We start from the raw sequence: 27,783 nt of genomic DNA on the forward strand, positions 1-27,783 counted from the left end.
CCATGCAGCCAGAATGGAAAATGAAGTCCTGTTGTTTGCAGCAAAATGGATGACACTGAAGGACATAATATGGAATGAAGTGAGCCAGAGAAAGACAATTCTGCATATTCTTCCTTATACATCGGAGTAAAAATTAAAACAAAACAAAAAAAAAGCTCAATCTTAACATAGAATACTGATTACTAGAGATTGGAAGGAGTAAGATATACAAGAAGTTCAGATTAAACACAACAGGGAGAGCTGGGGAATGGTCCGTATATTGTGACAAATTTACTAACATAAGATGTTCTTAGGGGAGTGGGATGAAAGGTATATAAAAACTCTATCACTACCTCACAAATTTTATTATATACATTTAAAATTATTCTGAAATAAATTGTTATAAGGAAAAAAACATGAGCCTATGAAAGACTATGATGGGGCTGGTGTGGTGGCTCAGAAGCTAAACCCCCAGCTTACATGTGCTGGGATCCCATATAGGCACTGATTTGTGTCCTGACTGCTCCACTTCCCATCCAGCTCCCTGCCTGTGGCCCGGGAAAGCAGTGGAGGACGGCCCAAAGCTTTGGGACCCTGCACCTGCGTGGGAGACCTGGAAGAGGCTCCTGGCTTCGGACTGGCTCAGCTCCAGCCGTTGTGGTCGCCTGGGGAGTGAATCATCGGACGGAAAATCTTCCTCTCTGTCTCTCCTTCTGTATATCCGCCTTTTCAATAAAAATAAATCTTTTTTTTTTTTTTAAAGAATCTGGTCTGGGAACACCTCAGACAAGGTTTCTTTGGGGATCTCCCCAGTGGAACTGCCGGACTCAGAACCCCTAACCATGAAAGGACAGAAGATGGAACAAGTCAATCAACCACCTCAGCTATATGTTGGCAGCAAAATACGGGGCAAATGGAGACTCTATGATGGACTATGTCAATCAGTGGATTCTTCAGCAACCTCATCATGTTTGGAGTGGCGAGACTGGCAGCAATTCATAACTGGTAAACTATTGAAACCACGTGAACGAGTATCTCAGAGCATGCCCTACATACGGGACTTGGTGTGGGTGGGAAACTGGGTGGGGCTTCTCCCTTAATATCCCCCTTTACCTCAGATACATGAAGGAAACAATATGGAATTAATAATGTGACCCACTTTCCTGTAGCCCTTGAACCTTTTTATCCAAATTAACTATGTAAAGATTGTCAAAATAAAATTTAAAAAAATAATTAAAAAAAAGAAGAATCAGGTGCTGCTCTGCCTTTTTGAGATGGAACATTCATTTTCTCCTGCCCTGGGGCACCTGATTCTCAGGCCATCCCACTTCAGCCCTTAGACAAGTACTCTGCACCCTGTCCACGTCTGGTTTTGAGGCATCTGGCTCCAGAGTAAGAATTACAACATCAGATGCTCATTCTCACATCATTAGACTTAGCCTAACTGCACTATCAGGAATCCTGCTTCTGCACCTGCACACAGCATGTCACAGAGCCTCTTAGCCTCCATATTCACATAAACAAGTTCCTGTAATGCATCTTCCTGTGTCTCTCCCATTGGTTCTGCTTTCTGGAGAGCCATGTTGGCTAGATGGTGAGATATATGTGTGTGTACATTTTTCACATTATTCTTTCTACATTTCTGGTCTGTGTCTGGAAATTTTCCATGAACATGGAAAATTATTATGGTAAGGAATAGACTGACAAAAACAAGAGAAAACTGTTGTTACCATCCAATCCCTTCTCACAAAGTGTTTAACTCTGAGCCAGTTTGACTGTCAATACAGAGAACTCAAGACCCATTATTATTCTCCACCCAAAAAATGAATTTTGCCATTGACGAATCTTCACAATTATCCAAAATAAGCAAGAAAATTGCTTCTATCATGCTTTGATTAACAGTGGCTTCATTCATCTAGCATCTCAGGCATGTATTCGTATACATCAGTTAAATGTATTATTATGTCTTTTTCTCATATTTTCTCTATTTTTTTAATAACATTACATCATTCTACTTATTTCCATTGCTACTTTCCATTTATGGCAAGTGACTCTTATTTTTCATTTACAGTAGTTTCTTTTCCAAATCAATTAATTTTAAAAAGCAGTTTGGGTAAGAATTATAAAGGTGATAACTGAATGGCTGAAAGTTAAAAGCACTAAGCAAAAAAGAAGAATAAAAACTACATGATTATCTCAAAGGACGCAGAAAGTACTTGATGAAATGCAGTATCTTCATGACAAAAGCCTTAAGCCAAGTGGGTGCAGGGGGACACTCATTAGCATACTGAAGGCAGGATATGACAAACCCACCACCAGCATCACACTGAATGGGAAACACTGGAAATCATTTCCACTAAGATTTGCAACCAGACAAGGATGGTCGCAGTCACCAGTGTTAATCAATACAGTTCTGGAAGTTTCAGCCAGAAGCATTAGGCAAGAGAAACAAACCAAAGGATCCACATCGCAAAGGAGGAAGTGAGATTACCCCTGTTTTTAGAGGACATGATTCTGTATTTAGGGGATCCAACCACTCCACCAAGACACTGTGGAAACTAATAAGCATTTGATAAAGACGTGGGATAAGAAATCAAGACACAAAAATCAATAGCCTTTGTATACACACATCATGCCATTATTGAGAAAGATCTTACAAGATCACCTCCATTCACAACAGCTAAAAAAAAAAGAAAAGAAAAGATTAAATACCTGGGAATAAATTCAACCATGAAGGTGGAAGATCTATATAATCAAAAACATAAAACATTAAAGAAAGAAATAGAAGCAGAGGGCCCAGCGCAGTAGCCTTGCAGCTAAAGTCCTCGCCTTGAACGTGCCAGGATCCCATATGCGTGCTGATTCTAATCCAGACAGCCCCGCTTCCCATCCAGCTCCCTGTTTGTGGCCTGGGAAAGCAGTCGAGCACAGCCCAAAGCTTTGGGACCCTGCACCCGCGTGGGAGACCTATAAGAGACTCCTGGCTCCTGGCTTCAGATCAGATCAGCTCCGGCCTTTGTGGCCAGCAGACAGAAGATCTTCCTTTCTGTTTCTCCTCCTTTCTGTAAATCTACCTTTCTAATAAAAATAAATAAATATTTTTTAAAAAGAAAAAAATACAAGGAGATACACACAAAAAAGTGGAAGAATCTTCCATGTTCGTAGATAGGAATAATTTGTATGATCAAAATGCCCACACTACTTACAGAAATTTACAAATTCAATGCAATTCCAAAGTACCAATGATATTCTCAGATACAGAAAAAAAAACTCTAAAATTCATGTGGAAACCTGGACACGCAGCAACACCCGCTTTTTGACATGCACCTTCAGAAAGGTGGGCAATGAGGGGTACCCACATACGATGCAGAATGCCATCGTGGGGACACAGCGTCACGCTGAGGACAGGGGAGGCCGGATGCCATCGTGGGGACACAGCGTCACGCTGAGGACAGGGGAGGCCGTGGGACAGAAGAAGGGATTCTGGCAAGGACGCAGGCGGGAGGGGAGTCCACGGGGCTCAGTCATTAACCACCTGAGGGTGCTCCAGGGACTCCCCCCAAGTTCTTGTAAAGCTGACAGGGACAAGGAAAACAGCAAAGCTGAAACTGGGAGTTAGTTTAACACAAGACAGGACGGAACTGGAAAAGCTTTAGGCAAGGAAGCGACACAGGTGTGGGTCTTGGGGCAAAGCTGTCTGCAGCTGCTACAGACAGGGCTAGGGACGGAGAGAAGCGTCAAACTAAGAGTCATCCCTAAGAGTTTAAAATAAGTGACAGTTTTTAAGCAATGAGGAAAGAAGAGGTGAGTTTTGGAAATAGTGGGAGCTCAAACAGGCAAGCCGTGGCTGTGCTCACTTAAACAACTAGTAAGACAAAGAGGAAGAACAAATGAGAGCTAGCTTTGTAGCGCGGGTGACCAGCCGGTTTCCCCTGCACACCGAGAAAGCGCGCCACGGCCGCCCCTTCGCCATCCTAGAGCGACGTTCGAGAATGTTCTGTGTCTGCTCCGTGCCAGTCCGCTCTAGACAGAGACCACAGGGACCCATGTCCGGCTCTGCCCATCCCCGTGTCCTCAGCTCAAGCGGAGAGCGTGAGCGAGCAGGCCCGGCGCTTTAAAATACCCGTGGAAAAGAGACAGTACCTCCTCAGTGCATTTCTCCCACAAACTTTTTAAAAGCCCTTTCATAGTTGTCAAAAGAAAAAAAAAGTAAATACACAGGAAGAAAAGACGCTTGCGTGCGCTCCGCCGTGGCCTCGCCGACGCGCACAGGGGCGCGGGGAGCGCCAGGTCGGCACGAGGTCGGGGTGGGCCCCTCGGACCTCCCTCCTCCGCCAGGTGCGTGGTCCCAGCACCCCGGCCGTGCGGAGGTGCACCCAGCCTCCCCCTGGAGTGTGCTGCCCCCGGCCGCCCTGGAGCCCCGGCCAGGCCCCCCCGACCCTGCCGCCCTGGAGCACCGGCCAGGCCCCCCACCCTGGAGCACCGGCCAGGCCCGACCCACCTGCCGGACACTCGGCGGGGCTGGCGCGGGCAGCCAGCTTGGGGTGGGCAGTCTGGAGGCCGCACTTGCCCCACCTGTGCAGCGCTTTCCGCCCTGCGCGTCGTCCGGCACGTACCCGCCATGACCTGGGCTGCAGGAGGGCGAGGAGGGTCGCTCCCGGCCACGCCCTCCAAGCCAGGAGGGGCTCATCCTGCAGGCCCAGCCGGACTTCCTGCACTTCCCCCTCTGCACGGCTCTCCCCTGCTTCCTGTGGGGCGACTCTAAACCAACTGTAGCAACTTCTCTCCCTTAAGCACAAAAAGTATCGGACCCGGCGGCATGGCCTAGCGGCTAAAGTCCTCACCTTGAGCACGCCCGGGATCCCATATGGGCGCCAGTTCTGGTCCCGGCAGCTCCACTTCCCATCCAGCTCCCTGTTGTGGCCTGGGAAAGCAGTCCAGGAAGGCTCCTTCGCTCACGAGCGAGACCCGGAAGAGCTTCTGGCTCCTGGCTTCGGATTGGCGCAGCTCAGGCCATTGCGGTCACTTAGGGGAAATCAGCGGAAGGAAGATCTTTCTCTCTGTCTCGCCTCCTCTCTGCATATCTGACTTTGCAATAAAAGCAAATAAATCCTGAAAAGAATAAAAAGTATCAACCTCTGTCTCTCCCTTACCCTTTTTCTTTCTGCTGCTTAGTCCTGCTGGTTTGTATCCCTCACTCTCTGAATAACCTTTTTAAGCAGTGTTGGTGTCTGCGCTTAAAATGCTATTTAAGTAAAAGACAAACAGCTGGGAAATATTTGGCCTAAAACTGTTGTGGTCTTAGGCGGTTGGCTCAGGGTCACCAACTGGTCCTTTCTGCCCACCTGCGACAGCTGCCGCCACCCGGAACCTGGGAGGGCTGTGGTGTTGTGCAAACACTGCCCTCAGAGCCCCCGGAAGGCCCAAGACGGAGAGGGGCTCACTGCGGGCCACCTGCCGGGAGGGGATAGAGAGAGGCAGAAAGAAAAACGGAAACTGCCAATCGAGTTCTTCAGACTTCAGCGTAAAATAAGAGTAAATCTAAACCACACAATTCCATCTGCACGTTTCTTGTTTTAATCAGGCCTGTGAGCAATGTATCTTAATTTTCTTGTGCTGGTGATTTCTATCTGCACAAATACTTGGAGTGACCTTCTTTTAAAATATCCCACTCTGTAGTATATGAAAATCCTTACCCTCTTCTTATAGATGGTTTATCAAAAACGACTCAAGAAAAAGTTGAGAATATTTCAGGTAATTGGGTGAATGGCATATTTTCAGCCACATGATATTTTTTTTAAATTCATTCCTGGAATTTTCCTGAGAAGTGACAAGAATTTCTTTGGTTGGCAAGCAACAGCACAAAAGATAACTTTACTCGTTTTCCCACAATTCTGCCCTGCTTGCTACATTACATAAATTGGACATAGTGCAGACACAAACGTCATTTTTCCAGAGACTCTTGCACTGAGAAGGGCTTTGTCTCCACCTGGTGGACGCTCATGGGATTGCACTGTCAGCGGTAATTCTCTGAATTGTAAATAGTCCCAAACTGGAAACCTACGGAATATATAATGGGATATAGCAATAAAAGTGAAAAATACAACCACATACAGATAATATCACAAATGCAATTTTGCATAAGGTGAATGAATATATAACATTTTTCATTCTATGCTATTGAAAATCAAGATAATAGTAACCATGTTCCTTTTTTTTTTTTTTTTTAATGAATTCTTTTCATTGGAAAGGCGGACTTACCAAAAGGAGGAGACACGGAATAAAATTCCATCCACTGGTTCACTTCTCAAATGGCCGCAACAGCCACAGCTGAACCAATCTGAAGCCAGGAACCAGGAGCTTCTTCCAAGTCTCCAGCATGATGCAGGGTCCCAAACACTTGGACCTCCTGCGCAGCTTTCCCAGGAAACATTCAGGGAGTTGGATGGGAAGCACGGCAGCTGGGACATGAACTGGCGCCCAAGTGGGATGCCGGAGCTTGGAAGTGGAAGATTAGCAGGTTGAGCCATTGCTCCAGCCCCTATCATTTTCCTTTAGATATTTCTTTCAATTATGAAAGTTTTCTCCAAGGGCCCGGTGCAATAGCCTAGTGGCTAAATCCTTGCCTTGCATACTCAAGGATCCCATATGGGCACTGCTCGGTATCCCGGCAGCCCCGCTTCCCATCCAGCTCCCTGCTTGCGGCCTGGGAAAGCAGTCAAGGACAGCCAAAGCCTTGGGACCTGCACCCGCGTGGGAGACGCAGTTCCACGTGATCCAGCAGCTGCAGGATCTCTGTCTCTCCTCTTTATAAATCTGCCTTTCCAATAAAAATAAATACATTTTTAAAGTTTCTTAAAGTTTCTTCTAAACATTCTTGAAAATATTTGTTTTTAAAAACATTTTTTAAGGATTTTTTTAAAAAAATTTTGTTTGAAAGGAGAAACACAAGGAGACCCTCAGTCTGCTGGTTCACTCCCCAAATGGCAGCAGCCAGAACTTAGTTGATCTGGAACCAGGAGCCAGGAGCCTCCAATGGGTCTCCCACGCAGGTGCAGGGTCCCAAGGCTTCGTGCCGTCCTCGACTGCTTTCCCAGGCCACAAGCAGGGAGCTGGATGGGAAGTGGAGTTGCCGGGATTCAAATGAACAGGTGCCCATGTAGGAAGCTGGCGCCACAGGCAGAGTCTTAGCCTACTAAGCCATGATGTTGGATCACATGATCTCCTGTTATACTCAAGAACGGAGGGAGGGGTCACTATGGTGACAGAGTGTTACACTGGGGCCTGTGACGCAGACATTCCACAGAGGGTCTGTGTCCTGCTGCCTCCACTTTCTTTGTTTTCCTTCTTTTTTAAGATTTATTTTTATTGTAAAGTCAGATATACAGAGAGGAAGATCTTCTGCCCGTTGATTGACTCCCCAAACAGCTGCAACAGTTGGAGCTGAGCCAATCCGAAGCCAGGAGCCTCTTCCGGGTCTCCCACGCGGGATCCCGGTTCATGTGAGACAGAGACTTTAGCTGCTAGGCTACGGCGCTGGACCCTGCTGCCCTGCTTCCCATCCAGCTCCCTGCCTGTGGTCTGGGAAAGCAGTCTAGGACAGCCCAAAGCCTTGGGACCCTGCACCCGTGTGGGAGACCCGGAAGAAGTTCCTGGATCCTGGCTTTGGATCGGCATAGCATCGGCTGTTGCGCTCACTTGGGGAGTGAATCATCGGACGGAAGATCTTCCTCTCTGTCTCTCCTCCTCTCTGTATATCTGACTTTCCAATAAATAAAATAAATCTTAAAAAAAAAAAAAGATTATTGCACTCTACCACAAATCTATCAGATCGGAAATCTCTAAAAACAGTCCAGGACTTTGAACATGCACTACAGTTATGCACATTTAAAGCCAGTTGCATATTCATTGTTGGTGTTGCCACCTAGAGATGGAGTCTTGGCTGTATTAGCAAATTTTCATAGAATGTAGTAGAAATAATTTGATGGTCCTCAGGCTGTCTTCCCTTTCTCTGGGAATGCTAAGGTTCAGGACACTGCCCGATGCCCCATCTTAGAATCCTGCCACTGTACGAGGAGATACCATGCCCACAAAAGTCACAAGCTCAGTACAGTGGAATATGAATGAGTCATTTTGTGTTTTCAGCCAAGTTCGGCATGCTGAGTTTATGAAGGTGAAAATGGAAGACAGCATTATAATAAGATTCTCCAAAACTCTGAAACATATAGCAACTTCTAGAATTACTAATGGGAAATTGAAATTTTAAAAATTTAGGAAAATACATACTTAGGGTTAAAAGAAATTTTACGATGTATGACTTCATGCAAATGAGAATCAAACCTTGTTTACAGATTAAAAAACTTTACAGATTCATGCTGAGATTTTCCACAAGCTTTACAGTTTATATTAGTCAATGCTAATTACTTGAAACTACCTAGAACAATCAAGGAAAGGCCAGAAAAAAGGAATGGCTCATGTTATCTTTGCATATGCAAGTATCCTTCTCTTCCCTTCTCCCTCCCTCACAGCCTCTCTTCGTTTTTATGATCCAGTTTGCCATCGACACATCTGTCTTATTAGATTCTCATTCCTTGATGACTGCACATCCTCACTTCCAAACAGGGAGTGCTCCCAATAATCATGGTGAATAATTATTAAAGTAATTTTACCTCAAAAGCTTTTAGTAACATAGAGCTAATTCGTGTCTAATGAGAACCTCTGTACACTTCAAGGTTATTCACAGAACTCTAAATTCAACATAAATCAAGCGAATTCTCAGTGAGTTACAGAAGGTTGATGATAGAGTTATAACATACAATTTCAAGACACAGTAGCAAACAGTGTTTTAGGGGATGCTGCTGCGGCCAGTAGGCACGGTTGATGCACCAGTTCCCCTAGAGGCACCAGTTCAAGTCGCAGCTCCTCCTCTTCCAACCCAGCTCCCTGGTATGCAGCTGGGAAAGCAGTGGATGGTCCAGGGCTTGGATGTCTGCAGTTGGGCATCTGTGGGTGACCCAGAGCTCCTGGCTCTGGGCTGTGGACTGGCCCAGCAATGGCCACTGCAGCCATTTGGGCAATAAACCAGAGGATGGAAGATCTCTCTCTCCTTTGTTCTCTCCTTCTATAACTCTGCCTTTCAAATAAATATAAATCTAAAAATAATACAAATAAAAGTAGAAGACAATGTTTTATTAAAGAAACTCTTTACAGTGAGTAATCACTTTTATCTTTGGTGGGATTTTCAATGACTGATCATCAAATTCATTCACACTAACAGATCTGTTTCTCAGAGAAGATTAACTTTGCTTGGTGATCTAGTTTCCCAGAAGAACTTCACCTTTCCTCGGAAATCTCTTCGCACAACCAACTGTGCAGTAAGCAGCCTCAAACAATAAACTCCAATACGCGTGCAAGCATTCATTAGTGCTGAGTAAATAACTCAAAAGCAGACAGTGCCACCTGACACTCACCTCTGCTGCAGTCCCAGAAACTTTAAAACCTGCTGACTGAGGGATGGAGCTTGTTCAAACCCCAGACCGCATAGGCTGTGAGAAGTTTGACATTATTGCCATTTTACATCATAAAATATGCAAATTTCAGAACATGCAGATAAAATAACATTAGGTCATAAGGTAGTGGGTTTTATATATGTGTATGTCTGTATACATGCATACATATATACACATACATATATATATAACACAAGTAATAAGGAGTTAAGGGAATACACATGTGGACAGTGGCTAAGATGCTGCTTGGACAGAGAGAGATCTCCCATCCATTGGTTAATGCTCCAAATGGCCAATAAAATGGGTTGGGTCAAACTGAAGCCAGATGGCAGGCATTCCATCGAGGTGTCCCATATGGCTCACAGGCGCCCAAGCACTTGGGCCATCTTTTGTTGCCTTCCCAGAATATCAGAAGGAAGCTGAACTGGAAGCAGAGCAGCTGTGACGTAAACTGGCTCCTACATAAGATACCAGCAATGCAGGGAGACTTAGCCGGTGGTAATACAACACTGGACTCCCTTTTTATTGTTGGTTTTAATGAATTCAGTAAAGGAAGGATACATATCTGTAGGTATTGCTTTAGAATAATTTGCAAGACATAATTTAGAGAGGAAGAAAGCAAAGCAGAAAATCACTCTACTTATGCAAACTTTTTAAGACATATGTATCCTTCTATATATGTCCACAAATTTCCCATAAGGCTTATAGAATCTTCCCAATGACCATCACTGAAAAGCAGTATAAAGGTGAAGGCACTTAGACTTCTCAATTTTGTTATCACCGTCTTCATTACTTTTTCTGTAATTGGTTTTAAAATAAACATTTGTAGTAATAAACTGTACTCTTCTACTCCTCATCAAAACAAAGAAATAAAAAAGCTTAAAGTATTACCTTACTAGATTTCTTCAGCCCTTGGACTAATAAATCTGATTCTGAAAAAACAAAGAATTTTGAAAATAAGTTCATATCTAAGAAACGATGACTAAACTCATGAAACACAAGTTTCTATAGTGGACACTTTTATCAGCATTACATTCAGGAAAAAGAATTTTGACAGCATTACAAAGGCACAGCATTCGTCTTACAAGAGAATAATGTTTCAGAAAAATGATACTTTCAAAACCCAGGATAAAAATGAGTGACACGTTAAGTAGTAGAGAACTGGCATGACACCAGAGAAGAGACAGAGTCAGGGCTTTCCTGGTCCACTCCAAAGGCAGAAGCATCACTTACCGGCTGTTTCTCTACCCATCTAGTATTACACAGAAAAGGGAAGATGATTTTATCCAATTTTCTCCAACTCCAAATGTTGCAACTAATCATACAGAAAGATACTTCAAAACCACTAATGGAAAATGAGTATTATGAAAAAAACTATCTGTATTTCAAAAACTTTTACTTCAATACAGACTTTCTCTTTTCCTTTTTCCGTTAAAATTTTGAAGTACCCTCCTACAAATGTAAGATATCCTCAAAGACAGAACAAACCTCCAATCTAGCTTCAGCCACCCCATAGGAGTTAGTCTATTTCAAACTTGTAAGCCAAGAGCATAATCTCCTACACTAGAATGCATAAAGAATATGGAAGAATAATTTCTTCATTTACGGAAAAAGCTAATACTTTCTCTTGAAAAGTCCTTGACCTATAGGTTAAGATGGCAGAAACCTTTCTATCACATGGGAGAACCTGGGACTGATTCAAGGTTCCTAGTCATGCAGATTCTGGGAGGGAGCTGTAGACAGGCCCATTACGTTCCTGTCACCTAATGGAAATTTGGATTGAATGCCAATACGCAGCCACAGACCAAGCCTTCCTATGGCTGTTGTGTGCATTTAGGGAGTAAACTAATAGATGGGAGTGCTTTCTGCCTTTAAAACTAACTATTTCCCAAAAACTAGTGAAATACGTGATGGTCAAATATATTTCTTGTAGCAAATTTGTATAAATTCATATAAATGATTACATACTAAAACTTACTACCCTAGGTTAAGGAATTTCCTGGTCACTGTAATAAATAAGTTGTGTAATTCTCTTATATTTATCAGATTTTATATGTTTATAATATCTACAAAGGAGTAAAATACATCTACTTACCATTATCTCTCTTTTTTAACTCTTCTTTGGTTTTGATTAATTCTTCTTTAGTTTTATCTAATTCAGTTTTAACTTGACTTAACTTTAGTTGTAAACAAGCCATGGCTTCCTGGGGATCAGCAAGAGATGCAATGCATAAGTGAGCAATTTCAGCCTGTTTCTTAATATCAGTGACATCATCTTGAAGAGAGTCAATAATATCTTCAAATCCTACATAATTATGTGCTTCCTAAAAACAGCAAAAACCACATGCCTAATGTTAACCCTGGGTTTCACCCTGACGTGTTACCACATAATACACAGAGCTTTAGAAACAGCCAAAAACTTATGATAGCCTTTTAGGCAAATCATATAGAAGCCCCCAATGGAAAAAAAAAAATTTCATTCTACTACTGATTTTTTAAGGAACAGAATCATTTTTCCTCATTAAAATGTCACAGGGAAAATGTCCGAAACAGTGAAAATTATACAATTATGGTAAGTTAGTTAGGTATCATCTCAAATAAATAACGATACTTAAAAGACTATGTTAGAATAGCCAAGAAAACTAATCTTCATTTAAACAACTCAGTTCAATTCCAAATCATAGCAGTGACACAGAATGGTGAAATGACAGCAAGAGTCTAGACATCACTGTCACAGGTCCCTGAACTGAGTGACGACAAAGCAAGCAAGTGGTGCAGGCGGCCCTGTGCACCACGTTAAGCCACTGCTTCCAACACTGGATTTCCACACTATCGGGGCCTGCTTGAGTCCTGGCTGCTCTGCTTCCAGTGCAGCTCCCTCCAATGCACTCCACAAAGCAGTCAAAGCAAGATGGCCAAAGCACTTGGGCCACCTCCTGCCACCCATCTGGGAGACCCAGATGCTGTTCCAGGGGACTGGTTTAGCCTGGCACACCCTCTGGCTGTTGGAGGCATTTGGGAAGTGAACCAGCAGATGGGAGATAGTTCCTTCTTTCTCTCTAATTCTGACTTTGAAATTAACGTAACTATTTAAAAAGTGACAACAACAACAAAAAAACCTAGAAAACCCAAGAAAACCTAGTCAGTTTTCTGAGGAAACAGCAGAAAAGGATAAATTTTCCTTAAAACTAGGAAGCTGTAATTATTCAGTAAGAACAAATATTTTTGTGGTAATCAAAACAGTAAGTAAATTACTCCTTTTAGAGTTCCTTATATCTTTAGATAGTCTAATTTAAAAACTGGAAGTTTAAGACTAAGCTGGGGAAGGTTTCTTATAATTAAAAACACTGAACCTCTTTGTCAGTCCATATAATGACTCAAGCAATATCAAAACAATTTGCATTAACATTCCTAACAAAACAGATATAAGTATAATAAAAAAAAAAAGAGTTATTTTGCGTTAATTCTAAACTAATGTTTCTCATCAATAATGCCACCACATATTATATCCTGCTATCAAACTCTCCCTGGAAATCTAGCATTTGAGATACAATACCTCAGTTTCAACTTTCACAGCACAAACTCTATTGCTTGGTTCTTCCTGAATGTCACATACACCAACCAATTCCTTGAAGATCGCCAAACGGCATTCAGCATTTTCTTCTGACATCTCTCGTTCCTGAAGGATTGCTTCTCTGCATTACACAAATTAGTTCCATTTAAAAAACAGAACAGAATGCTACACTGCCAAGGGCTAGTACAGATTAAAACAAACTTCATGTAAGACGATTAGTAAAAGCTATTTTCAAACTACTGAAAAGAAATGAGAACTCAGAAAGCAAGAAAAGGAAACAAGGCAATGAAATTCTCAGTTTTTACTAAATCATCAAAGAAACAACTTACTTAAAGTCAGCCTCACGTTCAGCCAAATATTGAGTAAATTCCTGTGTAACTTCTTCTCGAATTTTAAGTTCCAATGTTAACTTCTCTTTTTTTTCATTTATCAGTTTTTTTTCAGTTCTTCTATTAAATTCAATAGTTTCTAAAATATTTAAATATTAGAATTCTTATAAAAGGATAAACATAACCCAAATACTGTCCAACTATTTCAAAAATAATTTTTATCTAATCAACCACAATTACGTATCCTTTTTAAAAATTGCATTCTCACTAAATTTTTGGCATTTGCAGATTCATTACTTTGTAATCTCTCCACCTCATAGGAAGACCTACATGAAAAACAAACTCAAACATCTCAATGCTCAGCTGAACTAAGAAAAAAGTAAATTTGCCTCATGTATTATCCACCAGGAACTACTATTCCACTTAAACCCAACACTGTGAATTTCATTAGTAGGGATAGCCTCTACTTCTAAAAGATATCAACGCTAGATTAAAAATGACTACACAAACGTGATGCTAAAATCAATGTTTTTTTGTAAACAGAAATTAAATGGTTATTCAAGCTATATTAATACCACCAGAGAAATCTCAGGATGGGTGGCCTAACAGATAGCTTTGTTACATCAATATTAGGCTTCTTAGGTGAAAGAACAGTCATGGAAATTATGAGGAAAATTTCTCATTCTTAGAAAATAAATACCATCATAGTTAGTTTTAAGGTATAATTTTGTATAGGTTTTTACCTACAAGCAAAAGAATCTTTACTTACATATTTATAATATGACAACAATTGGGGACCCAACTACTCATTATACTAGCATTTTTATAGGCTTAAAATTTTTCAAAACATAAACTTGAGATACAAAAAATGTCAACGTATGATTGAAAAAATGGGAGAGGAAACCTTAAGAACTATTAACTCTGTATGCCAATAAATATATACCATTAAAACATTTTTAAAGTTATTTATAAAAATTGCTAATGAACTTCAAATTGGAAAGTCAGATATACAGAGAGGAGGAGAGACAGAGAGGAAGATCTTCCATCTGATGATTCACAATGGCCAATGCTATGCGGATCCGAAGCCAGAAGCCAGGAATTTCTTCCGGGTATCCCACGCGGGTGCAGGATCCCAAAGCTTTGGGCCATGCTCAACTGTTTTCCCAGGTCACAAGCAGGGAGCTGGATGGGAAGTGGAGCTGCCGGGATTAGAACCGGCACCCATATGGGATCCTGGTGCATTCAAGGTGAGGACTTTAGCCACTAGGCCACGCTGCCAGGCCCCAATCAATAAGTTTTTAATACCTACCTTGTTCTCCTTGCAGTTAAGTAAAGTCTTATCTTCCACATTTCTATCCAAATCTTCATCACTAAGTTCCATTTCTTTATTTTGAGTTTCTTCACCTTCTTCTAGATCCTCAGCCAATTCTTCATCTTCTACCAAATCTTCAAGATTATTTTCCCATGAAACAGTGGCTCTTTTTACATTTAACATTTTATTATCTGAATTATTATCTACTGATATGTCTTCAGAAGACTTGGAAGTTCCACCAGCTCTCTCTCGAGAGGAATTTAAAGCATCAGGAACATAAACCTGTTAAGATACCCAATGTAACTTTTAGAATAGCAGCCAGTTGTGCATATACTAAAATTGAGATGTCAAGAAAGTAGTTACAGGATGTGGTTAAGAACTTGCATTTTCTAACATATTGGTCACTCAATACCTTATTAATTTACTTGAAAAAAAAAAAGAAAGAAAAGGCAGGGCCTGCCACAAAAAATTAATCTTGTAAATTAGATCAAATATCTAATTGAGTGTTAAAAGATTAAACAAACAAACATACAAAAGTTAAATTCATACCCTTTTTTTGTATTTTTTAAAGATTTATTTATTTGTTGGAAAGTCAGATATACAGAGAGGAAAGAGACAGAGAAGATCTTCCGTCCAATGATTCACTCCCCAAGTGGCCACAATGGCCAGAGCTGCACCCATCCTAAGCCAGGAGCCCAGAGCCTCTTCCAGGTCTCCCACATGGGTGCAGGATATCAAGGCTTTGGGCTGTCCTCACCTGCTTTCCCAGGTCACAAGTAGGGAGCTAGATGGGAAGCGGGGGCCACTGGGATTAGAACCTTAGCCCATATGGGATCCTGGCACGTGCAAGGCAAGAACTTTAGCCACTAGGCTGCTGTGTTGTGCCCCAAATTCACATCCTTAAAAGAACATTCTTTTAAGAAACAAACTACTTTTACGTGCAGACTACAAGCAAAACTATAATCCTAGGCTAAGTTCTTAGTATTGGCAGTCAGGCAAATAGCAGAGCAGACTATTTTTTCCAAGAAAATTTCTTAATTTGTAATGTTTGGACAACCACTCCCATTGGAGAGCATGAATTGGGATGGGGGCAGACCAGACCAGCTGTAACACCTGTGGGCCTCATGTGAGCTAGACTGGGGAAGGGCCAGATTGGACCGAGTGTTAGAACTGGTACAAGCAAAAATTAGAGTGGGTAAGGGTTGGTTGGGCTTTGCTGCAGCATCAGCTGGCAGAGGCTGGCACTGGGTGCTAATTCTGTCAAGTTAAACCACAGAACTATCTGGAGAGTGCATAATTGAGAAGTTGGAGTGGACTAGTAGGAAGATAGTGGGCACCTCACTCGTGGGTAACCACTCCCACTGGAGAGCATGAAAACCAGGATTGGGGCAGGGGTGGCTAGACAGAACAGCACCTGCCAGTATAGGTGTGGGCTGGATGATAGGGCAGGTTGGGTTCCATTACGCTTCAATGCCCATTGACATTTACTAGAGCTAAATGGGATGTGGGACAGACTGAACACATCTGTGGCACATACTGGCAAGCATAGGAACCAGGGGAGAGGGCTGGACTGGTGGGGCTAATGGGGAGTTGCCTCAACCAGGCTGCAGCTCCCACTGGCTTGCGTGAGGGCTGAGTATGAAGTAAGCAGAATCGGGCTGGACTGCAACACCCATTTGTTCATGTGGAAGACAGGGCTGGAAAGAGAACTGACCCAGCAATTGCAACCACCAGCATGTGCATAAGCTGATTGGGGCGATGGATTGTGCCAGGCCCTGTACTGGCATGCACACACAAGAATCAGATCTGGGATCACTTCAGACAAAGTTTCTTTGGAGATCCCTCCAACTGAACTGCTCCTACGTAAACTGACGTAAACTGGCTCCTACATAAGATACCAGCAATGCAGGGAGACTTAGCCGGTGGTAATACAACACTGGACTCCCTTTTTATTGTTGGTTTTAATGAATTCAGTAAAGGAAGGATACATATCTGTAGGTATTGCTTTAGAATAATTTGCAAGACATAATTTAGAGAGGAAGAAAGCAAAGCAGAAAATCACTCTACTTATGCAAACTTTTTAAGACATATGTATCCTTCTATATATGTCCGCAAATTTCCCATAAGGCTTATAGAATCTTCCCAATGACCATCACTGAAAAGCAGTATAAAGGTGAAGGCACTTAGACTTCTCAATTTTGTCATTACCGTCTTCATTACTTTTTCTGTAATTGGTTTTAAAATAAACATTTGTAGTAATAAACTGTACTCTTCTACTCCTCATCAAAACAAAGAAATAAAAAAGCTTAAAGTATTACCTTACTAGATTTCTTCAGCCCTTGGACTAATAAATCTGATTCTGAAAAAACAAAGAATTTTGAAAATAAGTTCATATCTAAGAAACGATGACTAAACTCATGAAACACAAGTTTCTATAGTGGACACTTTTATCAGCATTACATTCAGGAAAAAGAATTTTGACAGCATTACAAAGGCACAGCATTCGTCTTACAAGAGAATAATGTTTCAGAAAAATGATACTTTCAAAACCCAGGATAAAAATGAGTGACACGTTAAGTAGTAGAGAACTGGCATGACACCAGAGAAGAGACAGAGTCAGGGCTTTCCTGGTCCACTCCAAAGGCAGAAGCATCACTTACCGGCTGTTTCTCTACCCATCTAGTATTACACAGAAAAGGGAAGATGATTTTATCCAATTTTCTCCAACTCCAAATGTTGCAACTAATCATACAGAAAGATACTTCAAAACCACTAATGGAAAATGAGTATTATGAAAAAAACTATCTGTATTTCAAAAACTTTTACTTCAATACAGACTTTCTCTTTTCCTTTTTCCGTTAAAATTTTGAAGTACCCTCCTACAAATGTAAGATATCCTCAAAGACAGAACAAACCTCCAATCTAGCTTCAGCCACCCCATAGGAGTTAGTCTATTTCAAACTTGTAAGCCAAGAGCATAATCTCCTACACTAGAATGCATAAAGAATATGGAAGAATAATTTCTTCATTTACGGAAAAAGCTAATACTTTCTCTTGAAAAGTCCTTGACCTATAGGTTAAGATGGCAGAAACCTTTCTATCACATGGGAGAACCTGGGACTGATTCAAGGTTCCTAGTCATGCAGATTCTGGGAGGGAGCTGTAGACAGGCCCATTACGTTCCTGTCACCTAATGGAAATTTGGATTGAATGCCAATACGCAGCCACAGACCAAGCCTTCCTATGGCTGTTGTGTGCATTTAGGGAGTAAACTAATAGATGGGAGTGCTTTCTGCCTTTAAAACTAACTATTTCCCAAAAACTAGTGAAATACGTGATGGTCAAATATATTTCTTGTAGCAAATTTGTATAAATTCATATAAATGATTACATACTAAAACTTACTACCCTAGGTTAAGGAATTTCCTGGTCACTGTAATAAATAAGTTGTGTAATTCTCTTATATTTATCAGATTTTATATGTTTATAATATCTACAAAGGAGTAAAATACATCTACTTACCATTATCTCTCTTTTTTAACTCTTCTTTGGTTTTGATTAATTCTTCTTTAGTTTTATCTAATTCAGTTTTAACTTGACTTAACTTTAGTTGTAAACAAGCAATGGCTTCCTGGGGATCAGCAAGAGATGCAATGCATAAGTGAGCAATTTCAGCCTGTTTCTTAATATCAGTGACATCATCTTGAAGAGAGTCAATAATATCTTCAAATCCTACATAATTATGTGCTTCCTAAAAACAGCAAAAACCACATGCCTAATGTTAACCCTGGGTTTCACCCTGACGTGTTACCACATAATACACAGAGCTTTAGAAACAGCCAAAAACTTATGATAGCCTTTTAGGCAAATCATATAGAAGCCCCCAATGGAAAAAAAAAATTTCATTCTACTACTGATTTTTTAAGGAACAGAATCATTTTTCCTCATTAAAATGTCACAGGGAAAATGTCCGAAACAGTGAAAATTATACAATTATGGTAAGTTAGTTAGGTATCATCTCAAATAAATAACGATACTTAAAAGACTATGTTAGAATAGCCAAGAAAACTAATCTTCATTTAAACAACTCAGTTCAATTCCAAATCATAGCAGTGACACAGAATGGTGAAATGACAGCAAGAGTCTAGACATCACTGTCACAGGTCCCTGAACTGAGTGACGACAAAGCAAGCAAGTGGTGCAGGCGGCCCTGTGCACCACGTTAAGCCACTGCTTCCAACACTGGATTTCCACACTATCGGGGCCTGCTTGAGTCCTGGCTGCTCTGCTTCCAGTGCAGCTCCCTCCAATGCACTCCACAAAGCAGTCAAAGCAAGATGGCCAAAGCACTTGGGCCACCTCCTGCCACCCATCTGGGAGACCCAGATGCTGTTCCAGGGGACTGGTTTAGCCTGGCACACCCTCTGGCTGTTGGAGGCATTTGGGAAGTGAACCAGCAGATGGGAGATAGTTCCTTCTTTCTCTCTAATTCTGACTTTGAAATTAACGTAACTATTTAAAAAGTGACAACAACAACAAAAAAACCTAGAAAACCCAAGAAAACCTAGTCAGTTTTCTGAGGAAACAGCAGAAAAGGATAAATTTTCCTTAAAACTAGGAAGCTGTAATTATTCAGTAAGAACAAATATTTTTGTGGTAATCAAAACAGTAAGTAAATTACTCCTTTTAGAGTTCCTTATATCTTTAGATAGTCTAATTTAAAAACTGGAAGTTTAAGACTAAGCTGGGGAAGGTTTCTTATAATTAAAAACACTGAACCTCTTTGTCAGTCCATATAATGACTCAAGCAATATCAAAACAATTTGCATTAACATTCCTAACAAAACAGATATAAGTATAATAAAAAAAAAAAGAGTTATTTTGCGTTAATTCTAAACTAATGTTTCTCATCAATAATGCCACCACATATTATATCCTGCTATCAAACTCTCCCTGGAAATCTAGCATTTGAGATACAATACCTCAGTTTCAACTTTCACAGCACAAACTCTATTGCTTGGTTCTTCCTGAATGTCACATACACCAACCAATTCCTTGAAGATCGCCAAACGGCATTCAGCATTTTCTTCTGACATCTCTCGTTCCTGAAGGATTGCTTCTCTGCATTACACAAATTAGTTCCATTTAAAAAACAGAACAGAATGCTACACTGCCAAGGGCTAGTACAGATTAAAACAAACTTCATGTAAGACGATTAGTAAAAGCTATTTTCAAACTACTGAAAAGAAATGAGAACTCAGAAAGCAAGAAAAGGAAACAAGGCAATGAAATTCTCAGTTTTTACTAAATCATCAAAGAAACAACTTACTTAAAGTCAGCCTCACGTTCAGCCAAATATTGAGTAAATTCCTGTGTAACTTCTTCTCGAATTTTAAGTTCCAATGTTAACTTCTCTTTTTTTTCATTTATCAGTTTTTTTTCAGTTCTTCTATTAAATTCAATAGTTTCTAAAATATTTAAATATTAGAATTCTTATAAAAGGATAAACATAACCCAAATACTGTCCAACTATTTCAAAAATAATTTTTATCTAATCAACCACAATTACGTATCCTTTTTAAAAATTGCATTCTCACTAAATTTTTGGCATTTGCAGATTCATTACTTTGTAATCTCTCCACCTCATAGGAAGACCTACATGAAAAACAAACTCAAACATCTCAATGCTCAGCTGAACTAAGAAAAAAGTAAATTTGCCTCATGTATTATCCACCAGGAACTACTATTCCACTTAAACCCAACACTGTGAATTTCATTAGTAGGGATAGCCTCTACTTCTAAAAGATATCAACGCTAGATTAAAAATGACTACACAAACGTGATGCTAAAATCAATGTTTTTTTGTAAACAGAAATTAAATGGTTATTCAAGCTATATTAATACCACCAGAGAAATCTCAGGATGGGTGGCCTAACAGATAGCTTTGTTACATCAATATTAGGCTTCTTAGGTGAAAGAACAGTCATGGAAATTATGAGGAAAATTTCTCATTCTTAGAAAATAAATACCATCATAGTTAGTTTTAAGGTATAATTTTGTATAGGTTTTTACCTACAAGCAAAAGAATCTTTACTTACATATTTATAATATGACAACAATTGGGGACCCAACTACTCATTATACTAGCATTTTTATAGGCTTAAAATTTTTCAAAACATAAACTTGAGATACAAAAAATGTCAACGTATGATTGAAAAAATGGGAGAGGAAACCTTAAGAACTATTAACTCTGTATGCCAATAAATATATACCATTAAAACATTTTTAAAGTTATTTATAAAAATTGCTAATGAACTTCAAATTGGAAAGTCAGATATACAGAGAGGAGGAGAGACAGAGAGGAAGATCTTCCATCTGATGATTCACAATGGCCAATGCTATGCGGATCCGAAGCCAGAAGCCAGGAATTTCTTCCGGGTATCCCACGCGGGTGCAGGATCCCAAAGCTTTGGGCCATGCTCAACTGTTTTCCCAGGTCACAAGCAGGGAGCTGGATGGGAAGTGGAGCTGCCGGGATTAGAACCGGCACCCATATGGGATCCTGGTGCATTCAAGGTGAGGACTTTAGCCACTAGGCCACGCTGCCAGGCCCCAATCAATAAGTTTTTAATACCTACCTTGTTCTCCTTGCAGTTAAGTAAAGTCTTATCTTCCACATTTCTATCCAAATCTTCATCACTAAGTTCCATTTCTTTATTTTGAGTTTCTTCACCTTCTTCTAGATCCTCAGCCAATTCTTCATCTTCTACCAAATCTTCAAGATTATTTTCCCATGAAACAGTGGCTCTTTTTACATTTAACATTTTATTATCTGAATTATTATCTACTGATATGTCTTCAGAAGACTTGGAAGTTCCACCAGCTCTCTCTCGAGAGGAATTTAAAGCATCAGGAACATAAACCTGTTAAGATACCCAATGTAACTTTTAGAATAGCAGCCAGTTGTGCATATACTAAAATTGAGATGTCAAGAAAGTAGTTACAGGATGTGGTTAAGAACTTGCATTTTCTAACATATTGGTCACTCAATACCTTATTAATTTACTTGAAAAAAAAAAAGAAAGAAAAGGCAGGGCCTGCCACAAAAAATTAATCTTGTAAATTAGATCAAATATCTAATTGAGTGTTAAAAGATTAAACAAACAAACATACAAAAGTTAAATTCATACCCTTTTTTTGTATTTTTTAAAGATTTATTTATTTGTTGGAAAGTCAGATATACAGAGAGGAAAGAGACAGAGAAGATCTTCCGTCCAATGATTCACTCCCCAAGTGGCCACAATGGCCAGAGCTGCACCCATCCTAAGCCAGGAGCCCAGAGCCTCTTCCAGGTCTCCCACATGGGTGCAGGATATCAAGGCTTTGGGCTGTCCTCACCTGCTTTCCCAGGTCACAAGTAGGGAGCTAGATGGGAAGCGGGGGCCACTGGGATTAGAACCTTAGCCCATATGGGATCCTGGCACGTGCAAGGCAAGAACTTTAGCCACTAGGCTGCTGTGTTGTGCCCCAAATTCACATCCTTAAAAGAACATTCTTTTAAGAAACAAACTACTTTTACGTGCAGACTACAAGCAAAACTATAATCCTAGGCTAAGTTCTTAGTATTGGCAGTCAGGCAAATAGCAGAGCAGACTATTTTTTCCAAGAAAATTTCTTAATTTGTAATGTTTGGACAACCACTCCCATTGGAGAGCATGAATTGGGATGGGGGCAGACCAGACCAGCTGTAACACCTGTGGGCCTCATGTGAGCTAGACTGGGGAAGGGCCAGATTGGACCGAGTGTTAGAACTGGTACAAGCAAAAATTAGAGTGGGTAAGGGTTGGTTGGGCTTTGCTGCAGCATCAGCTGGCAGAGGCTGGCACTGGGTGCTAATTCTGTCAAGTTAAACCACAGAACTATCTGGAGAGTGCATAATTGAGAAGTTGGAGTGGACTAGTAGGAAGATAGTGGGCACCTCACTCGTGGGTAACCACTCCCACTGGAGAGCATGAAAACCAGGATTGGGGCAGGGGTGGCTAGACAGAACAGCACCTGCCAGTATAGGTGTGGGCTGGATGATAGGGCAGGTTGGGTTCCATTACGCTTCAATGCCCATTGACATTTACTAGAGCTAAATGGGATGTGGGACAGACTGAACACATCTGTGGCACATACTGGCAAGCATAGGAACCAGGGGAGAGGGCTGGACTGGTGGGGCTAATGGGGAGTTGCCTCAACCAGGCTGCAGCTCCCACTGGCTTGCGTGAGGGCTGAGTATGAAGTAAGCAGAATCGGGCTGGACTGCAACACCCATTTGTTCATGTGGAAGACAGGGCTGGAAAGAGAACTGACCCAGCAATTGCAACCACCAGCATGTGCATAAGCTGATTGGGGCGATGGATTGTGCCAGGCCCTGTACTGGCATGCACACACAAGAATCAGATCTGGGATCACTTCAGACAAAGTTTCTTTGGAGATCCCTCCAACTGAACTGCTCCTACGTAAACTGACGTAAACTGGCTCCTACATAAGATACCAGCAATGCAGGGAGACTTAGCCGGTGGTAATACAACACTGGACTCCCTTTTTATTGTTGGTTTTAATGAATTCAGTAAAGGAAGGATACATATCTGTAGGTATTGCTTTAGAATAATTTGCAAGACATAATTTAGAGAGGAAGAAAGCAAAGCAGAAAATCACTCTACTTATGCAAACTTTTTAAGACATATGTATCCTTCTATATATGTCCGCAAATTTCCCATAAGGCTTATAGAATCTTCCCAATGACCATCACTGAAAAGCAGTATAAAGGTGAAGGCACTTAGACTTCTCAATTTTGTCATTACCGTCTTCATTACTTTTTCTGTAATTGGTTTTAAAATAAACATTTGTAGTAATAAACTGTACTCTTCTACTCCTCATCAAAACAAAGAAATAAAAAAGCTTAAAGTATTACCTTACTAGATTTCTTCAGCCCTTGGACTAATAAATCTGATTCTGAAAAAACAAAGAATTTTGAAAATAAGTTCATATCTAAGAAACGATGACTAAACTCATGAAACACAAGTTTCTATAGTGGACACTTTTATCAGCATTACATTCAGGAAAAAGAATTTTGACAGCATTACAAAGGCACAGCATTCGTCTTACAAGAGAATAATGTTTCAGAAAAATGATACTTTCAAAACCCAGGATAAAAATGAGTGACACGTTAAGTAGTAGAGAACTGGCATGACACCAGAGAAGAGACAGAGTCAGGGCTTTCCTGGTCCACTCCAAAGGCAGAAGCATCACTTACCGGCTGTTTCTCTACCCATCTAGTATTACACAGAAAAGGGAAGATGATTTTATCCAATTTTCTCCAACTCCAAATGTTGCAACTAATCATACAGAAAGATACTTCAAAACCACTAATGGAAAATGAGTATTATGAAAAAAACTATCTGTATTTCAAAAACTTTTACTTCAATACAGACTTTCTCTTTTCCTTTTTCCGTTAAAATTTTGAAGTACCCTCCTACAAATGTAAGATATCCTCAAAGACAGAACGAACCTGCAATCTAGGTTAAGCCACCCCATAGGAGTTAGTCTATTTCAAACTTGTAAGCCAAGAGCATAATCTCCTACACTAGAATGCATAAAGAATATGGAAGAATAATTTCTTCATTTACGGAAAAAGCTAATACTTTCTCTTGAAAAGTCCTTGACCTATAGGTTAAGATGGCAGAAACCTTTCTATCACATGGGAGAACCTGGGACTGATTCAAGGTTCCTAGTCATGCAGATTCTGGGAGGGAGCTGTAGACAGGCCCATTACGTTCCTGTCACCTAATGGAAATTTGGATTGAATGCCAATACGCAGCCACAGACCAAGCCTTCCTATGGCTGTTGTGTGCATTTAGGGAGTAAACTAATAGATGGGAGTGCTTTCTGCCTTTAAAACTAACTATTTCCCAAAAACTAGTGAAATACGTGATGGTCAAATATATTTCTTGTAGCAAATTTGTATAAATTCATATAAATGATTACATACTAAAACTTACTACCCTAGGTTAAGGAATTTCCTGGTCACTGTAATAAATAAGTTGTGTAATTCTCTTATATTTATCAGATTTTATATGTTTATAATATCTACAAAGGAGTAAAATACATCTACTTACCATTATCTCTCTTTTTTAACTCTTCTTTGGTTTTGATTAATTCTTCTTTAGTTTTATCTAATTCAGTTTTAACTTGACTTAACTTTAGTTGTAAACAAGCAATGGCTTCCTGGGGATCAGCAAGAGATGCAATGCATAAGTGAGCAATTTCAGCCTGTTTCTTAATATCAGTGACATCATCTTGAAGAGAGTCAATAATATCTTCAAATCCTACATAATTATGTGCTTCCTAAAAACAGCAAAAACCACATGCCTAATGTTAACCCTGGGTTTCACCCTGACGTGTTACCACATAATACACAGAGCTTTAGAAACAGCCAAAAACTTATGATAGCCTTTTAGGCAAATCATATAGAAGCCCCCAATGGAAAAAAAAAATTTCATTCTACTACTGATTTTTTAAGGAACAGAATCATTTTTCCTCATTAAAATGTCACAGGGAAAATGTCCGAAACAGTGAAAATTATACAATTATGGTAAGTTAGTTAGGTATCATCTCAAATAAATAACGATACTTAAAAGACTATGTTAGAATAGCCAAGAAAACTAATCTTCATTTAAACAACTCAGTTCAATTCCAAATCATAGCAGTGACACAGAATGGTGAAATGACAGCAAGAGTCTAGACATCACTGTCACAGGTCCCTGAACTGAGTGACGACAAAGCAAGCAAGTGGTGCAGGCGGCCCTGTGCACCACGTTAAGCCACTGCTTCCAACACTGGATTTCCACACTATCGGGGCCTGCTTGAGTCCTGGCTGCTCTGCTTCCAGTGCAGCTCCCTCCAATGCACTCCACAAAGCAGTCAAAGCAAGATGGCCAAAGCACTTGGGCCACCTCCTGCCACCCATCTGGGAGACCCAGATGCTGTTCCAGGGGACTGGTTTAGCCTGGCACACCCTCTGGCTGTTGGAGGCATTTGGGAAGTGAACCAGCAGATGGGAGATAGTTCCTTCTTTCTCTCTAATTCTGACTTTGAAATTAACGTAACTATTTAAAAAGTGACAACAACAACAAAAAAACCTAGAAAACCCAAGAAAACCTAGTCAGTTTTCTGAGGAAACAGCAGAAAAGGATAAATTTTCCTTAAAACTAGGAAGCTGTAATTATTCAGTAAGAACAAATATTTTTGTGGTAATCAAAACAGTAAGTAAATTACTCCTTTTAGAGTTCCTTATATCTTTAGATAGTCTAATTTAAAAACTGGAAGTTTAAGACTAAGCTGGGGAAGGTTTCTTATAATTAAAAACACTGAACCTCTTTGTCAGTCCATATAATGACTCAAGCAATATCAAAACAATTTGCATTAACATTCCTAACAAAACAGATATAAGTATAATAAAAAAAAAAGAGTTATTTTGCGTTAATTCTAAACTAATGTTTCTCATCAATAATGCCACCACATATTATATCCTGCTATCAAACTCTCCCTGGAAATCTAGCATTTGAGATACAATACCTCAGTTTCAACTTTCACAGCACAAACTCTATTGCTTGGTTCTTCCTGAATGTCACATACACCAACCAATTCCTTGAAGATCGCCAAACGGCATTCAGCATTTTCTTCTGACATCTCTCGTTCCTGAAGGATTGCTTCTCTGCATTACACAAATTAGTTCCATTTAAAAAACAGAACAGAATGCTACACTGCCAAGGGCTAGTACAGATTAAAACAAACTTCATGTAAGACGATTAGTAAAAGCTATTTTCAAACTACTGAAAAGAAATGAGAACTCAGAAAGCAAGAAAAGGAAACAAGGCAATGAAATTCTCAGTTTTTACTAAATCATCAAAGAAACAACTTACTTAAAGTCAGCCTCACGTTCAGCCAAATATTGAGTAAATTCCTGTGTAACTTCTTCTCGAATTTTAAGTTCCAATGTTAACTTCTCTTTTTTTTCATTTATCAGTTTTTTTTTCAGTTCTTCTATTAAATTCAATAGTTTCTAAAATATTTAAATATTAGAATTCTTATAAAAGGATAAACATAACCCAAATACTGTCCAACTATTTCAAAAATAATTTTTATCTAATCAACCACAATTACGTATCCTTTTTAAAAATTGCATTCTCACTAAATTTTTGGCATTTGCAGATTCATTACTTTGTAATCTCTCCACCTCATAGGAAGACCTACATGAAAAACAAACTCAAACATCTCAATGCTCAGCTGAACTAAGAAAAAAGTAAATTTGCCTCATGTATTATCCACCAGGAACTACTATTCCACTTAAACCCAACACTGTGAATTTCATTAGTAGGGATAGCCTCTACTTCTAAAAGATATCAACGCTAGATTAAAAATGACTACACAAACGTGATGCTAAAATCAATGTTTTTTTGTAAACAGAAATTAAATGGTTATTCAAGCTATATTAATACCACCAGAGAAATCTCAGGATGGGTGGCCTAACAGATAGCTTTGTTACATCAATATTAGGCTTCTTAGGTGAAAGAACAGTCATGGAAATTATGAGGAAAATTTCTCATTCTTAGAAAATAAATACCATCATAGTTAGTTTTAAGGTATAATTTTGTATAGGTTTTTACCTACAAGCAAAAGAATCTTTACTTACATATTTATAATATGACAACAATTGGGGACCCAACTACTCATTATACTAGCATTTTTATAGGCTTAAAATTTTTCAAAACATAAACTTGAGATACAAAAAATGTCAACGTATGATTGAAAAAATGGGAGAGGAAACCTTAAGAACTATTAACTCTGTATGCCAATAAATATATACCATTAAAACATTTTTAAAGTTATTTATAAAAATTGCTAATGAACTTCAAATTGGAAAGTCAGATATACAGAGAGGAGGAGAGACAGAGAGGAAGATCTTCCATCTGATGATTCACAATGGCCAATGCTATGCGGATCCGAAGCCAGAAGCCAGGAATTTCTTCCGGG

General features: G+C 40.0%; 2 protein-coding genes across 2 annotated transcripts in view; both read right to left on the reverse strand.

Annotated features, from left to right (window-relative positions):
* Positions 1–14,816, reverse strand: part of LOC121158220 (kinesin-like protein KIF20B) — a 59,434-nt gene extending 44,618 nt beyond the window's left edge. The window contains exon 1 of the mRNA XM_040982882.1: positions 14,701–14,816. Within this exon, the coding sequence (XP_040838816.1) occupies positions 14,701–14,759 (59 nt within the window). The 5' untranslated portion in view covers positions 14,760–14,816. The remainder of the gene's footprint in view (positions 1–14,700) is intronic.
* Positions 14,817–18,261: 3,445 nt separating this feature from the next.
* The window catches only part of LOC121158218 (kinesin-like protein KIF20B), a 36,009-nt gene continuing 26,487 nt past the window's right edge, over positions 18,262–27,783 (reverse strand). The window contains exons 6-11 of the mRNA XM_040982878.1: positions 26,673–26,812; positions 26,326–26,464; positions 21,342–21,626; positions 20,033–20,171; positions 19,686–19,824; positions 18,262–18,454 (exon numbers count right to left, since the gene is read on the reverse strand). Of these exons, the coding sequence (XP_040838812.1) occupies positions 20,133–20,171; positions 21,342–21,626; positions 26,326–26,464; positions 26,673–26,812 (603 nt within the window). The 3' untranslated portion in view covers positions 18,262–18,454; positions 19,686–19,824; positions 20,033–20,132. The remainder of the gene's footprint in view (positions 18,455–19,685; positions 19,825–20,032; positions 20,172–21,341; positions 21,627–26,325; positions 26,465–26,672; positions 26,813–27,783) is intronic.

The sequence above is a fragment of the Ochotona curzoniae genome, unplaced genomic scaffold (assembly GCF_017591425.1).
Source record: "Ochotona curzoniae isolate NIBS_2020 unplaced genomic scaffold, NIBS_Ocur_1.0 contig_3653, whole genome shotgun sequence".
Taxonomy (NCBI): domain Eukaryota; kingdom Metazoa; phylum Chordata; class Mammalia; order Lagomorpha; family Ochotonidae; genus Ochotona; species Ochotona curzoniae.